This window comes from Petaurus breviceps, unplaced genomic scaffold (genome assembly GCF_028583685.1).
Source record: "Petaurus breviceps papuanus isolate PSGF00001 unplaced genomic scaffold, PetGlider_PUasm1.0 90650, whole genome shotgun sequence".
Classification (NCBI taxonomy): Eukaryota; Metazoa; Chordata; class Mammalia; order Diprotodontia; family Petauridae; genus Petaurus; species Petaurus breviceps.
The window spans coordinates 4,859,894-4,872,856 of NW_027187299.1; the positions used below are offsets into that span (position 1 = coordinate 4,859,894).

The 12,963-nt window shown below is 38.5% G+C and overlaps 1 protein-coding gene across 1 annotated transcript in view; it reads right to left on the minus strand.

Annotated features, from left to right (window-relative positions):
• DISC1 (DISC1 scaffold protein) overlaps positions 1-12,963 on the minus strand; it is a 555,671-nt gene that overhangs the window by 19,913 nt on the left and 522,795 nt on the right. The window contains exon 12 of the mRNA XM_069064870.1: positions 856-973. Coding sequence (XP_068920971.1) covers positions 856-973 — 118 coding nt within the window. The remainder of the gene's footprint in view (positions 1-855; positions 974-12,963) is intronic.

The window sequence follows — 12,963 nt, forward strand, 5'->3', positions numbered from 1 at the left end:
ACAGCCCCTGCCCTCTAAGAGATGATGTGCTACATTGAATTCTTGTTGTGGAATTGACACCAAAACATGAGGTATGACAACATGATAATCACATAGCAGAAGAAAGAAAGACCAGTATCATAGAATCCCAGAATACGAAGGGGCCTCAGGATCCATTTTCCCAATCTGTATCTGAGCCAGAAGACCTCTTTCAGTCAGCATGCCTCACAAGCAGTCAGCCAGCCTCCATTTGAAAGCTTCAGTAAAGAGGAATATACCACCTCCCAGGGCACTCCATTCCATTTCAGGGCACATCCAATTACTACAAAGGTTTTTTTACGCCAAGTCAAAAGCTGCCTTTTTAGCCTACATGTAGGACTTTCCCCCTTGTTCCTATTAACTTTAGCCTGTTGAGAAATAGATTTTGACTCAATCTAAGGGAAAAATTCCCTAATGATTTGCCAAAGTGGCATATTGGTGTCTCATTGGTGGGGAAAGCGGGAGAGGAAAAAAGTTACTAAGAAGAGGATGTACAAGCAGCAGAGGGATGGCTACTTATCACTGATGATAATAGATGGCATTCTAGCTCAGGTAGGGATTGGAAAGAATGACCTCTGAGTTCCGAGAGAATCTACAATTCCATATTCCTATTATTTCCTTACCTGGAGCAATAGGAAACTTATTGTATGCTGATATTGATTTGTGATTGATTTCCAAGATCTTAGAAGTGCCTCCCATAGAAAATAATAGAAAAATATCCTTATTTCCAACTGCTGTATTACTCATTGATCATGATTCATTTTTAGTTGTTTTCTTTTTTTTAATCTAGAGCTAGATCTTGGCAGGTGGTAAATCTATACAAGATTAAAAGGATATGAACAAGACTTTCATCATGGCTATAGATTGCAACATGAAGTTGATCTTCCAAATATAATAACTTTTCACTTATGGCTTCACATTTTTCTCTCAGTTCTAGAGAAATAATGTAAGATTCCTGTCAAAAGAAAAAAAGAGAAAGGTCACTTATTCATAATATATTGCACTGGTGGAAGCATCTACTGAAAATGTTTCACTGTATGGCACATCATGGGAGATTTCCCAATAGAACCAACTTTTACATCTCATTTGGATCTTATATTCATTCAGTCTCACAATAAACATTTATTAAGGGCCTGCTATGTGCTAGGCTAAGTGCAGAGAATTCAAAGATAGGTAAAAGATAATCCTTGCTTTCAAGGAATTCATAGTGAAATGGGGAAGACAACATGCAAAAAAAATTATATATAAATCAGCTATATATGGGATAAATCGAAGATAATCAATGGAAGGAAGGCATAATTAATTTAATTCATAGTATGTCAGAGCTAAATATTAACTTAGAGATCATCTAATCTTAAATCCTAATTCTTCTTCATAGTCTTAATATTCTTTTCCAGGTATTTTTCCATATGAATTTCAAGATTTTATACAATTTTTTAAAATTAAACTGTGAGCATTCTGATTGGCATGGCATGAAATCTTTGCTAGTTTGTGAAATTTTGAAATTTTTAACAAATATGCTTGATTGTGATGGAAATGTGAATTTAAGATCTTCTCTTCCCCTAGGCCCTTTGATAGGCTTAAGTTGGAGCCTGTGGGGGGATGCTTGTTTTTCAGGAGATACTTTGTGATTGGGCAGTGGGTCAAGAGGTTGTTACAGTCTCTGAGCCAGGAGAATGCTATATAAACCTGATAAGAGGCTTTGTTCAGGGGTACACTTTGAGAAGTGTTGTGTGGTTTGACCAGACAAGACTCTGGGCAGCCATTGTCGAGTCCCCCCTGGCTTTGAAAACTCAGATGTTGATGCTTCCCTCTCTGGTAGCTGTGACTGTGTATGGATGTAAAGGTCAGACAGTTGGAGGCCTGTCTGCTTGAAATGTTTCTCTGTCTTCTTGTAACTTTTGTCTGTATACTCTGAAGTTTGGGGTGCTGACTTTTCCCCCTGAACTAGGTAAATGATATGTTTGATTAATTAAAGCAAGATTGTTAACGCATTTTGAGTTGCTTTTCCTTTAGAAAAGCATATTTAAGAACCAGGCAGCCACCCTGGGTATGCTGGGATGCTTGTTGCTACATTGACCTAACTCCAGTTCTTCCTCTTGTTCAGTTCTTCCTCAATTTTTGTCAAATTTCGAAGTTAGCTTTGCATAGGTCTCTCTTGTATGTCTTGATAAGTTTATGTGCAAATAATTGACAGAATTAATCATTTTTATTTCTAATTTTTGCTTGCTATTTATTTTATTTTTTAGTTTACATCTTTCATTTCCACAAGATTTTGAGTTACAAATTTTGTCACCATTTTCCCCCTACTCACAACCCCAAAACAGCAATCCCACTGAAAATCCCCTCCCCCAACCTGCTCTCTCCCATATCTTCCCCCACCCCCACTCTGACTTTCCAGTAGGGCATAGTGGATCTCTATTCCCAAGTGCCTGTATGTCTCATTTCTTACATGTAAAATAATTATATATATATATTAAACATTTGATTTTAATCTTTGAATTCCAGATTCTTTCCCTTCCTCCCTTGTCACCCACCTTCACTGGGAAGATAAGCAATTCAATATAGGTTATACATGTGTAGCTATGCAAAACATTTCCATAGTGGATATATTGTGAAAGACTGACTATATTTCCCTCCATCCTATCCCACCCCCACTTGTTCTATTCTGTACTTTGATCCTGTCCCTTTTCAAAAGTGGGTACTTCTAACTTCCCTCCCCCCCAGCCTGCCCTCCTTTCTATGATTCCCCCCTCTCATCCCCTTCCCCTCTACTCTCTTGTAGGGTGAGATACCCTATTTAGTATGTATATCATTCCCTCCCTAAGCCAAATTCAATTAGAATAAGGTTGACTCATTCCCTTTTGCCTTCCTGTTCTTTCCCCCCATTGTAACAGTTTTCCCTTGCCTCTTCAATATGCAATAATTGACCCCATTTGGTCTCTCCTATCTACTCTCGTTATATTCCTCTCTCACCTTTTAATTTCACCTTTTAAGTATCATCCCTCACACTTAATTCATCCTGTGCCCTCTGTCTATGTATACCTGTACACATATATACACACACTCACATATATATATTCATAAGCCCATATACACTCCTATACAGACATATATATATATATATATATATATATATATATATATATACACATATTCCCTTCAACTATTCTCATACTGAGAAAAGTTTCATAAGTTACAATTATCATTTTTCCATGTAGGAATATAAGTAGTTCAACTTTGATAAGTTTCTTATGATTTCTTTTTCCCATTTATCTTCTCATGCTTCTCTTGCTTCTTGTATCTGAATGTCAAATTTTCTATTCAACTCTGTTTTTTTCATCAAGAATGCTTGAAATCCCTCTATTCCACTGAATGATCATATTTTCCCCTGAAACATGATACTCAGTTTTGCTGGGTAGGTGATTCTTGGTTTTAATCCCAGCTCCTTTGACATCCAGAATATCATATTCCAAGCCCTTCGATCCCTCAGTGTAGAAGCTGCCAGATCCTGTGTTATCCTGATTGTGTTTCCACAATATTCAAATTGTTTCTTCCTGGATGCTTGTAGTATTTTCTCCTTGATCTGGAAACTCCAGAACCTGGCTATAATATTCCTAGGAGTTTTCTTTTTGGGATTTTTTTCAGGAGGTGATTGGTGAATTCTTTCAACCTCTATTTTGCCCTCTGGTTCTAAAACATCAGGGCAATTTTCCTTGAAAATTTCTTGAAGAGTGATTTCTAGGTTCTTTTTTTTGATCATGGTGTTCAGGTAGTCCAATAATTTTTAAATGATCTCTCCTGGAACTATTTTCCAGGTCAGTGGTTTTCCCCATGAGATATTTCACATTGCCTTCTATTTTTTTTTTTCATTTGTTTGGATCTGTTTAATAGTATCTTGATTTCTCATAAAATCACTAGCTTCCATTTGGTCCACTCTAATTCTGAAGGAATGATTCTCCTCAGTGAGCTTTTGAGATTCTTTTTCCATCTGTAAAATTCAAATTTTTAAGGCATTCTTCTCCTCATTGCCTTTTTGAGCCTCTTTTGCCATCTGAGTTAGTCTATTTTTAAGGTGTTATTTTCTTCAGTCAGATTGTTGACACTCATTTCATAATTTACTTTCATCGTTCTCATTTCTCTTCCTAATTTTTCCTCCACTTCTCTTATTTGGTTTTCAAAATCCTTTTTAAGCTCCTCTATGGCCTGTAACCAGCTCATATTTTTCTTGGAAGCTTTTGGTATAAGAGTTGTGACTTCGCTGTCTTCTTCCTGTTCCATGCTTTGATCCTTTTGTCCCCAAAATAGGAGTCTAATGTCAGATTCCTCTGTTTGCTTTGCTTTCTCATGTTGCCATTCAATTACTTGATTTTTGGACTTTTTGCCACAGTAGAACTCTGCTACCAGAGCGGGGAGCTTTGTTCCAATCACTGGGGTTTTCACAGCTGCTGAAGCTATTAGTTGGGTGCCTTCTCTGAAGCCTCCACACACTCTGGAAAACTGATCACACACCCCAGGTCCGCCACCCTAGACCATAATCCAGATCCAAGCAGGTTAAAGCAAGAATAATTAACCCTCAGACTGGTTGCTTGGTCCCCCTACAATCTGCAAACCAGGAGCTCTTCTCACCTCAGGGATAAAGGCCAGACACACTTCCAATCTCCCTGTTCCCGCAAAATCTACACTGACCTCTCACTTTGTCTTGGGCATTTATGGGTGTTGATAATTCTGGAAAATGCCACAGCTGCTGGTGATCTGAAGTCCCTCCAGCCAGTGGCTAGTCAGGCTGCCCTAAGGCTAAAACTTTGGGCTCGAGTGGGGATGGGGTCAGCTCCCAGAGCACTGTGCTGGCTGCTGGCCGCTTCCTCCCAGCCTGCTGGGCTCTCTTCAGTGGGATGTTAGCTTCTCTCTGTCATTTTGTGGATTCTGTAGCTCCAAAGTTTGTCTAGAGCCATTTTTTACATGAATGGGAAGAGGTGGAAGTTGGTACCCTGCAGAAGTACTGTTTCTACTTCACTATCTTGACTCCACCCCACTAATCATTATTATAAAGGCCATTTATCTCAGTAACTGTTTATGTGGATTGTTGGTTGTGGCATACAAAAATGCAAATGCTTCTTGTGTATTTGTACCTCTTCTTCCGTTTAATGACATGACTAGACCTATGCTTTAAAAAGCTCCATGGAGAATGGATTGAAAGGAGCAGTGGGTGAAAGATTTGAGGCAGGGAGACTAATTAGAAAGCTATTATAGATGTGACTCCAGCAGAAAGGTGATGAGGGCCTGAACCTGAGTGGTGGTTGTGTGAGAGGAGAATTGAAATGACTTACAGTAGATATTGTGAAAGAAGACTTAACAAGAAGTGACAACTAATTAGATGTGTGGGGCAAGAGTAAGAATGAGAAGTTGGGGGGGTGGAGTCAATATGGCGGAGTGGAAGCACGACCTCTGCCCGGCTCCGGCTTCCACCTTCCCCAATTCATGTAAAAGGGGACTCTGAACAAACTTTGCAGCTACAAAACCCACAAAATGACACAGAGAAGCTAACCTCCCACTGAGGACAGCCCAGCAGGCCAGCAGGAATAGGCCAGCGCAGTGCTCTGGGAGCCAAGCCCAGCTCCACACCAAAGTTTTAGCCCCAGGGCAGGCCTGACCAGCCACCGGCCAAAGGGACTCCACATCACCAGCCGCTGTGGCCGTCTCCAGAATTATCAACACAGAGATGCTAAGGACAAAGTGAGAGGTCAGTGCAGTGTGGACTTTGGGACCCAGTAGTTGGGAGTGTGTCTGCTGTTGCCCCCAGGGCGAGAAGCCGCTGCAGCAGCTGTGTAACAGCCCCCACATGGAAGCTTCAGCTCCTGGCCTACAGAGTGGAAGTGGACCAAGCGACCAGTCTGAGGGGTAATCACTCTTGCTTTACCCTCCTTGGATCTGGATTGCAGTCTAGGGTAGAGGTCCAGGGGTGTGTGTCCAGCTTACCAGAGTGTGTGGAGGCTTTAGCAAGGGCACCCAACTAATACCTCTGGCAGCTGAGAAAACCCCAGCATTTGGTACAAAGCTCCCCTATCTGGTAGCAGAGTCCTACTGTGGCAAAAAGCCCAAAAATCAAGTAATTGAGTGGCAACATGACCAGGCAAAGGAAACAAAGCAAACAGAAAAATCCACATTACACTCCTATATTGGGGACAAAAAGGATCAAAGTATGGAACAGAAGGAAACAGTGAAGTCAGAACTTCTGCACCAAAAGCTTTGATGGAAAATATAAGCTGGTTACAGGCCACAGAGGACCATAAGAAGCAGATAAGAGAAGCGGAGGAAAAATTGAGAAGAGAAATGAGAACAATGCAAGAAAATTACAAAATGAGAGTCAACAGCCTGACTGAGGAAAATCATACCTTAAAAAACAGACTAATTCAAATGGCAAAAGAGGCTCAAAAAGGCAATAAGGAGAAAAATGCCTTAAAAAACTTTTAAAATCAAATGTTTAAAATATATATTATTATTATTAATACTATTTTACATGTAATTGATGTAATTGGGAAGTAAGATATACAGGCACTGGGGCATAGAGATCCACCATGCCCTGCTAGAAAAGTAGAAAGGGGTATGGAAGAGAGCAGATTGGAGGAGGGGATATCCTGTGGGACTGCTATTTTGGGGTGGTGGGTAGGGGAAAAACGGGGAGAAAATTTGCAACTTAAAATCTGGCAGAAATGAATGATGTAAATCAGAAGTTAATAAAGCATTTGAAAAATGAAAAAAAAAAAGAGTGAGAAGTTAATCTTGACTTCAAGATCGTGCAAATGTATGACTAGAAAGATAGCAGTAACCATGTGAGAAATAGGGAAGTTTGGAAGAGGGATGAGTTTTAGGGAAAAGACAGTTTTTCTTTGGATATGTTGAGTTTGAGGTGTCTTTAGGGCATCCAGTTCAAAGGGTCTAGCTGATGTTGTAGGAGCAGAGGTTAAGAAGGAGTTTAGGGCTAGGTCTATAGGTCTTGGGGTCATCTGCAAAGAGATGATAATTAAACACATGGAAGCTTATGAGGTCACCAAGAGGAAGTATAGAGAAATAGAGAAAAGGACTTTGAAGAGAACCTTGAGGCATATTCATAGTTAGGGAGAGTAAGAGAGGACAACTAGCCAGCAAATGAGATTGAGGTACAGTCTGACAGGTAGCAGGAGGAGTATCAGGGAATACTATCACAAACATGGAGAAGAAAATACATGGGAGCAGAATATAGTAAGCAAGGGGCAGCTAGGTGGCACAGTGAATAGAGCACCAGCCCTGGAGTCAGGAAGACCTGAGTTCAAATGCGACTTCAGACACTTGACACATTTACTAGCCATGTGACTTTGGGCAAGTCACTTAATGCCAATTGCCCTCCAAAAAGCAAAAAAAAAAAAGAAGAAGAAGAAGAAGAAGGTAGTAAGCAGTCAAATGCTCAGAGAGGTTAAAAAATTAAGATTGAGAAAAGGACATCATATTTGGCATTTCAAAGATCATTGGAACAAAAAACAATTTCAGTTTAGTGTTGAGGTTAGAACAAAGTTCACAGGGGCTTGAAAACTGAGGGAGAAGAGAGTCAATTGAAACAAGGGGAGTAGAAAGATTTTTCTAGGAATTTGGCTACAAAAGGGAGGAGAGAGATAGAATAATAGCTTGAATGGATAGTAGAGTATGAGGAAATTTTAAGGATGGTAGTGATCTGGTGTATATGCAGGGAGTAGGCAAGGAGTCAATAGATATGGGGAGTTGGAAATTTAGGGAAAGGGCAGGGAATAGGGTGAAGGGTACATGCAGGATGATCAGCCTTGGTGAGGAGAAGGACCGCCTCCTCATCAAAGGTTGAAGTAAAGAAGGAAAGAATTGGGTATGACACCAAGGGGTTGATATATAGAGTAGTGGAGAAGATAGAACTTATAATGAACAGTCTATATCTTTTCAGTAAAGCATGAGGTAAGGTCTTCTGTGGAGAGGGAGGAGGAGGGAGGGATGTACAAAGGCTTGAGGGGAGAAGAAAGTTTGGAAAAGCCTCTGAGAGGCATGCAATAGGAAACCAATTAGAGATGTAGAAACATTGCCTTGTTGAAGTAAGGGCTCAGTTGAAATTCAGTAATATAAATTAGTAATGAACCAAGGTAGCACAGCTGTGTGACTTCTACTGTAGCACATGAATAACATCAGAAGAGATGGACAGTTAGAGGAATCCAAGTTTGAACTATGATTCGGCAAGGAAGAAACAGTGATGGGACAAAGGCAAGAGGCATTTGAGAGTAGAGGACACTGATTAACCATAGGCACAAAATTTGGAAGGAAGGAAGGAAATGAAACTAGGGATGATAACCTGGAAGTGTACTGAAGGGCAGAAGGACTGGAATTCCTCATGAGAACAGAGAATTAATTTGGAGGGAGGGGAGCATAGGGAGAGATGGAATGATAGCAGACTATGGCCAGATAAAGCTCAGGATTCTTGACTATGGAAGTGGAGCACTTGTATGTAATTGTGAAATCAAAAGAATGTGGTCATTTCTGTGTATGCCTGTCATTGAGTGAAGGAATAGGACCTAGGTGCCGAGGAGACTGAGAAAAGAGTGATAGGGCCTGAACTAGGGTAGTGACCACCTCAGTAGAAAAAGAAGACAGATACAAGAAATGTCATAGAAGTAGGCAGCTATATGGATCAGCAGATAGAGTGGAGTTTAAATGCTAGTTATTAAGTGGAATTGAAAAGTCTTGACAACTAATTGGATAATTGGGCTGAGGAAGAATGAAAGGACACTGGAAAGTTAAATAGAAATCACACACTAGGTTTAAAAAGCTCTTCTGAGGATTTTGCATTTTATCTTAAGGGGAACAAATTGTCACTAAAGATTTTTAATCAAAGGCATGAGGACGGACAGAAGAGTAAAGAATGAATCAGAAGTCGTGAATCTGGATGACGAGAAGAATGGCAATGACCTTGACAGCAACAGGGAAACTTAAGAGGGGAAGTTAGTGAGTTCTATTTTGGACACGTTGAGTTTGTGATGCCACTTAGACATTCAAGTGCAGCTGTCCAGCAAGCAGTTGGTGATGTGGTACTTGAGTTCAAAATAGAGATTAGGACTAGATTGGGGAGTCAACTAAGGAGAGATAATCGTACTGCCTATAGTTTTGCTGCTACTCAAACATGACATTCCATTTGTTTCTGTACCTTTTCACTGGCTGTCCCCAATGTCTGATATGTCCTCTTTCTTCAAATCCCCCTCTTGGAAAACCTAGCTTCCTTCAAGATTCTGCTCAAAAACCATCACCTTCATGAGGCATTTCCTGTTGCCTCCCATCAACCCCAGTTTCTAGGGCCTCTCATTGAAATTACCCTGTATTTACTTTGAATATACTTACCTTTGTACATGTCATCTCTCCCTATTGTGCCCTCCTCTAAACTTACATTAATATGTAAGATTCTTAGGGTTAGGGATTGACTTTGTTTTTTTTGTATATTCTAAGTGTTTATCTCAATGTCTGGTGCACAGTAGGTAGTAAATAAATGTTTACTGAATTTAACTGATAAAGTATAAACAGTTCTAAGGGTCAAGCAATGTGCTTTGTTCCCACTGACCAAGGCATATGATTTTTAAAAGGGATTTTTAATCACAAATTTATAATTATGTCTTGAAGTAACATCAAATCTGTAGCTTCTACATGCCAAATTCTTTCTTCCAATGTGTCTGATAACTTTTCAGGTACCTTCAAGGTGAAGAATAATATTTTCACCAGAAGCTATAAAGAAATCTCAGCAGGGACAACAAAATGCATTCAATACTATCCAATATCCAAATTCATTTTTTAGAAAAATACTATTACTTAGTTCTTATGCAGGTAAATATTCTCCTTGAAGGAATATTGGTCAAATTAGCAATAGCATCAATAGAAAATATCTGAGTAATTTGGTTACTGAAGTCCTGTACTGTGAACAAATTGGTAATCAAATCACTAAGATGGTTTTTCAATACATCCGTTATATACCTAAATATTTCAAAAGAGTAGAAAAGGAATGGTCAGGGAACAAACATTTATATAGAGCTTATTATGCACTAAGCACTTTACAAATATTCTTCTTTCAATCCTCCCAACAACTCTGTAAGGTAGTATTATTATTTTCCCCATTTTCAAGCTGAAGAAACTGAAGCTGAGGTTCAGGGATCAACCCAGATTCACAAAGCTAGTAAGTGTCTGAAGATGGATTTGAACTCAAATGTTTCTGACTCTAGGTCCAATGCTCTATCCATTGAACCACCTAGCTAAAATCATTAGACATATGACTTTTATGAGCTCCCAAGAGAATGACAGTATTTCAAAGTGAATAGTTGTAGAACTATAGACCAAACAAATAAACAAGAAATGCTAAACCATCTGTATTTGTTGTTCAAAGGAGCCTCTATAAAATTAGAATTCTTTATGGAAGCTCCAAAGCAGTTCTAAATGCCAATTTTCCAAGACACATGATTTATCTGAAAGGAAAAAAAAAACTATTTACATAGAACCATAAGCTTAAGCTTGTATTTACTTCCCCCTCCTAGTTCACACACCAAAAGAAACAAATACATGGCCTCTTGAGGGTAGCTTGCTTTGATGGGTAGATGCTACATATATATGTATGCACATATATACGTGTATATGTGTGTATAAATTTTTTTCATTTTCCAACTAAGCTTCAGAAAACCAGTCTGCATTTTCTAGTCAAGAATATGGAAGAATGCTGGTAGCTAGGTGGCACAGTGAATAGAGCACAGGCCCTGGAGTCAGGAGGACCTGAGTTCAAATGTGGCCCCAGACACTTAACTAGTTGTGTGACCTTGAGCAAGTCACTTAATCCTAATTGCCCTCCAAAAAAAAAAAGCAAAAAATAAAAAGAATATGGAAGAATGAATATTGTATCATTCTTAATATTTGTGCTTTTTTTTGGAGGGGGAATGTAGGGTTAAGTGACTTGCCCGAGGTCACATGGTTAGTTTTGTGTGTGTGTGTGTGTGTGTGTGTGTGTGTGTGTTAAGTGTCTGAGGCTGGATTTGAACTGAGGTCCTCCTGACTCCAGGGCTGGTGCTGTCTTCACTGCACCACCTAGCTGCCCCATTCTTCATATTTATATTCCTAGTTCTGGTACTTAGCAATTACCTAAGAAATGCTTGTTGCTCAATTGACAAATTAAATATTTTAATAAATTAATAAGTAATTAGCACTGATAAGAAAACTACAAGACCAACTTAGAGAAAAGAGAATTTCAAGAAAATAAAAAACAAAGGATAAAAAAGTAAAATTAAAAATGCTAAGAAAAAAAGATAGAAACAGTAATAAACCTGTCCAATACTAGGAATATAACAGAAAACCTGAAAAAATGCTATAGGAATAATCAACAATCAACTTACTACAACATTATAGGCAACAAAGAAAAAATTAAGGAAATGGTGACATAAAAAAAATTATTGAGCTATCCAAAGAACTAGATAACATCAGGCAATAGACAAGAAGATGAGTCAAGACAAATCTCAAAATTACTGACATACCAGAAAATTCCGAAAAAGAAGATTCTGGACATGATATTAGAGGCAGGAAATCATCAGAGAACTTCCCAGAATGAGCAAGGTGAATCTTTGATGTGCAAACAAAATCCACATGATCCCCAATAAAAAAGAATACCAGATTGTAATGTAAAGGTGAAAATAATTCAAACTTCCAAGAGATAGAAATTATTTAACAAGGATCATTAAACAAGATTATAGTAGACTATGCAACCAAGATTAGAATGAAAGCAGAAACCTGGGATACAATTTTTATAGCCAGTGTCTCTGATAAAGGCCTCATTTCTCAAATATATAGAGAACTGAATCAAATTTATAAGAATACAAGTCATTCCTCAATTGATAGTCAAAGGATGTGAATAGGCAGATTTCAGAGGAAGATATTAAAGTTATCTGTAGTCATATGAAAAAATGCTCTAAAGCACTACTAATGAGAGAAATGCAAATTAAAACAACTCTGAGGTACCACCTTATACCTATCAGATTTACTAACATGACAGAAAAGGAAAATGACAAATGTTGGAGGGTGAATAGGAAAATTAAAACATGAATGGATTGGTGGTGGAGTTTTCAACTGATCAAACATTCTGGAGTGCATTATGGAACTAAGTCCAAAGGACAATGAAACTGGGCATACCTTGATCCAGCAATACCACTACTAGGCCTGTATCCCAAAGAGATCATAAAAAAGGGAAAAGGACCACATGTACAAAAATGTTTATGGTGGCTCTTTTTGCGGTAGTAAGGAATTAGAAATTGAGGGAATGCCCATCAACTGGAAAATAGCTGAACAAGTTGTGGTATATGAATGTAATGGAATACTATAGTGCTATAAGAAATAATGAGCAGGCTGATTTCAGAAAAAAAAACCTAGAAAGACTTAAATGAACTGATGCTGAATGAAGTGAGCAGAACCAGGAGACCATTGTACACAGCAGCAACAACATTGTGGGGTGTTTAATTATGATAGACTTAGCTCTTCTCTACAATACAGTGATCCAAGACAATTCCATAGCAATCATGATGGAAAATGCTATCCACATCCAGAGAAAGAACTATGGAGTTTTAATGCATATCTAAGCATACTATTTTCACCATTTATTGGTTTACTATTGTTTTGGTGGATTTTCTGTTTTGTTCTGTTTCTTCTTTCACAACACAACTAATATAGAAATATGTTTACATGATTGTACATGTATAGCCTACCAATCGCTTGCTGTCTTGTGGAGAATTATGGGAGTGAGGGAGAAAAAAATTGAAACTCAAAATCTTATAAAAAATGAATGTTGAAAACTATCTTCACATGTAATTGGAAAACATAAAATACAATTTACCAAAAAAAAGACTATAGCAGATTTTTTGAGCAAGACAAGGTCTGATT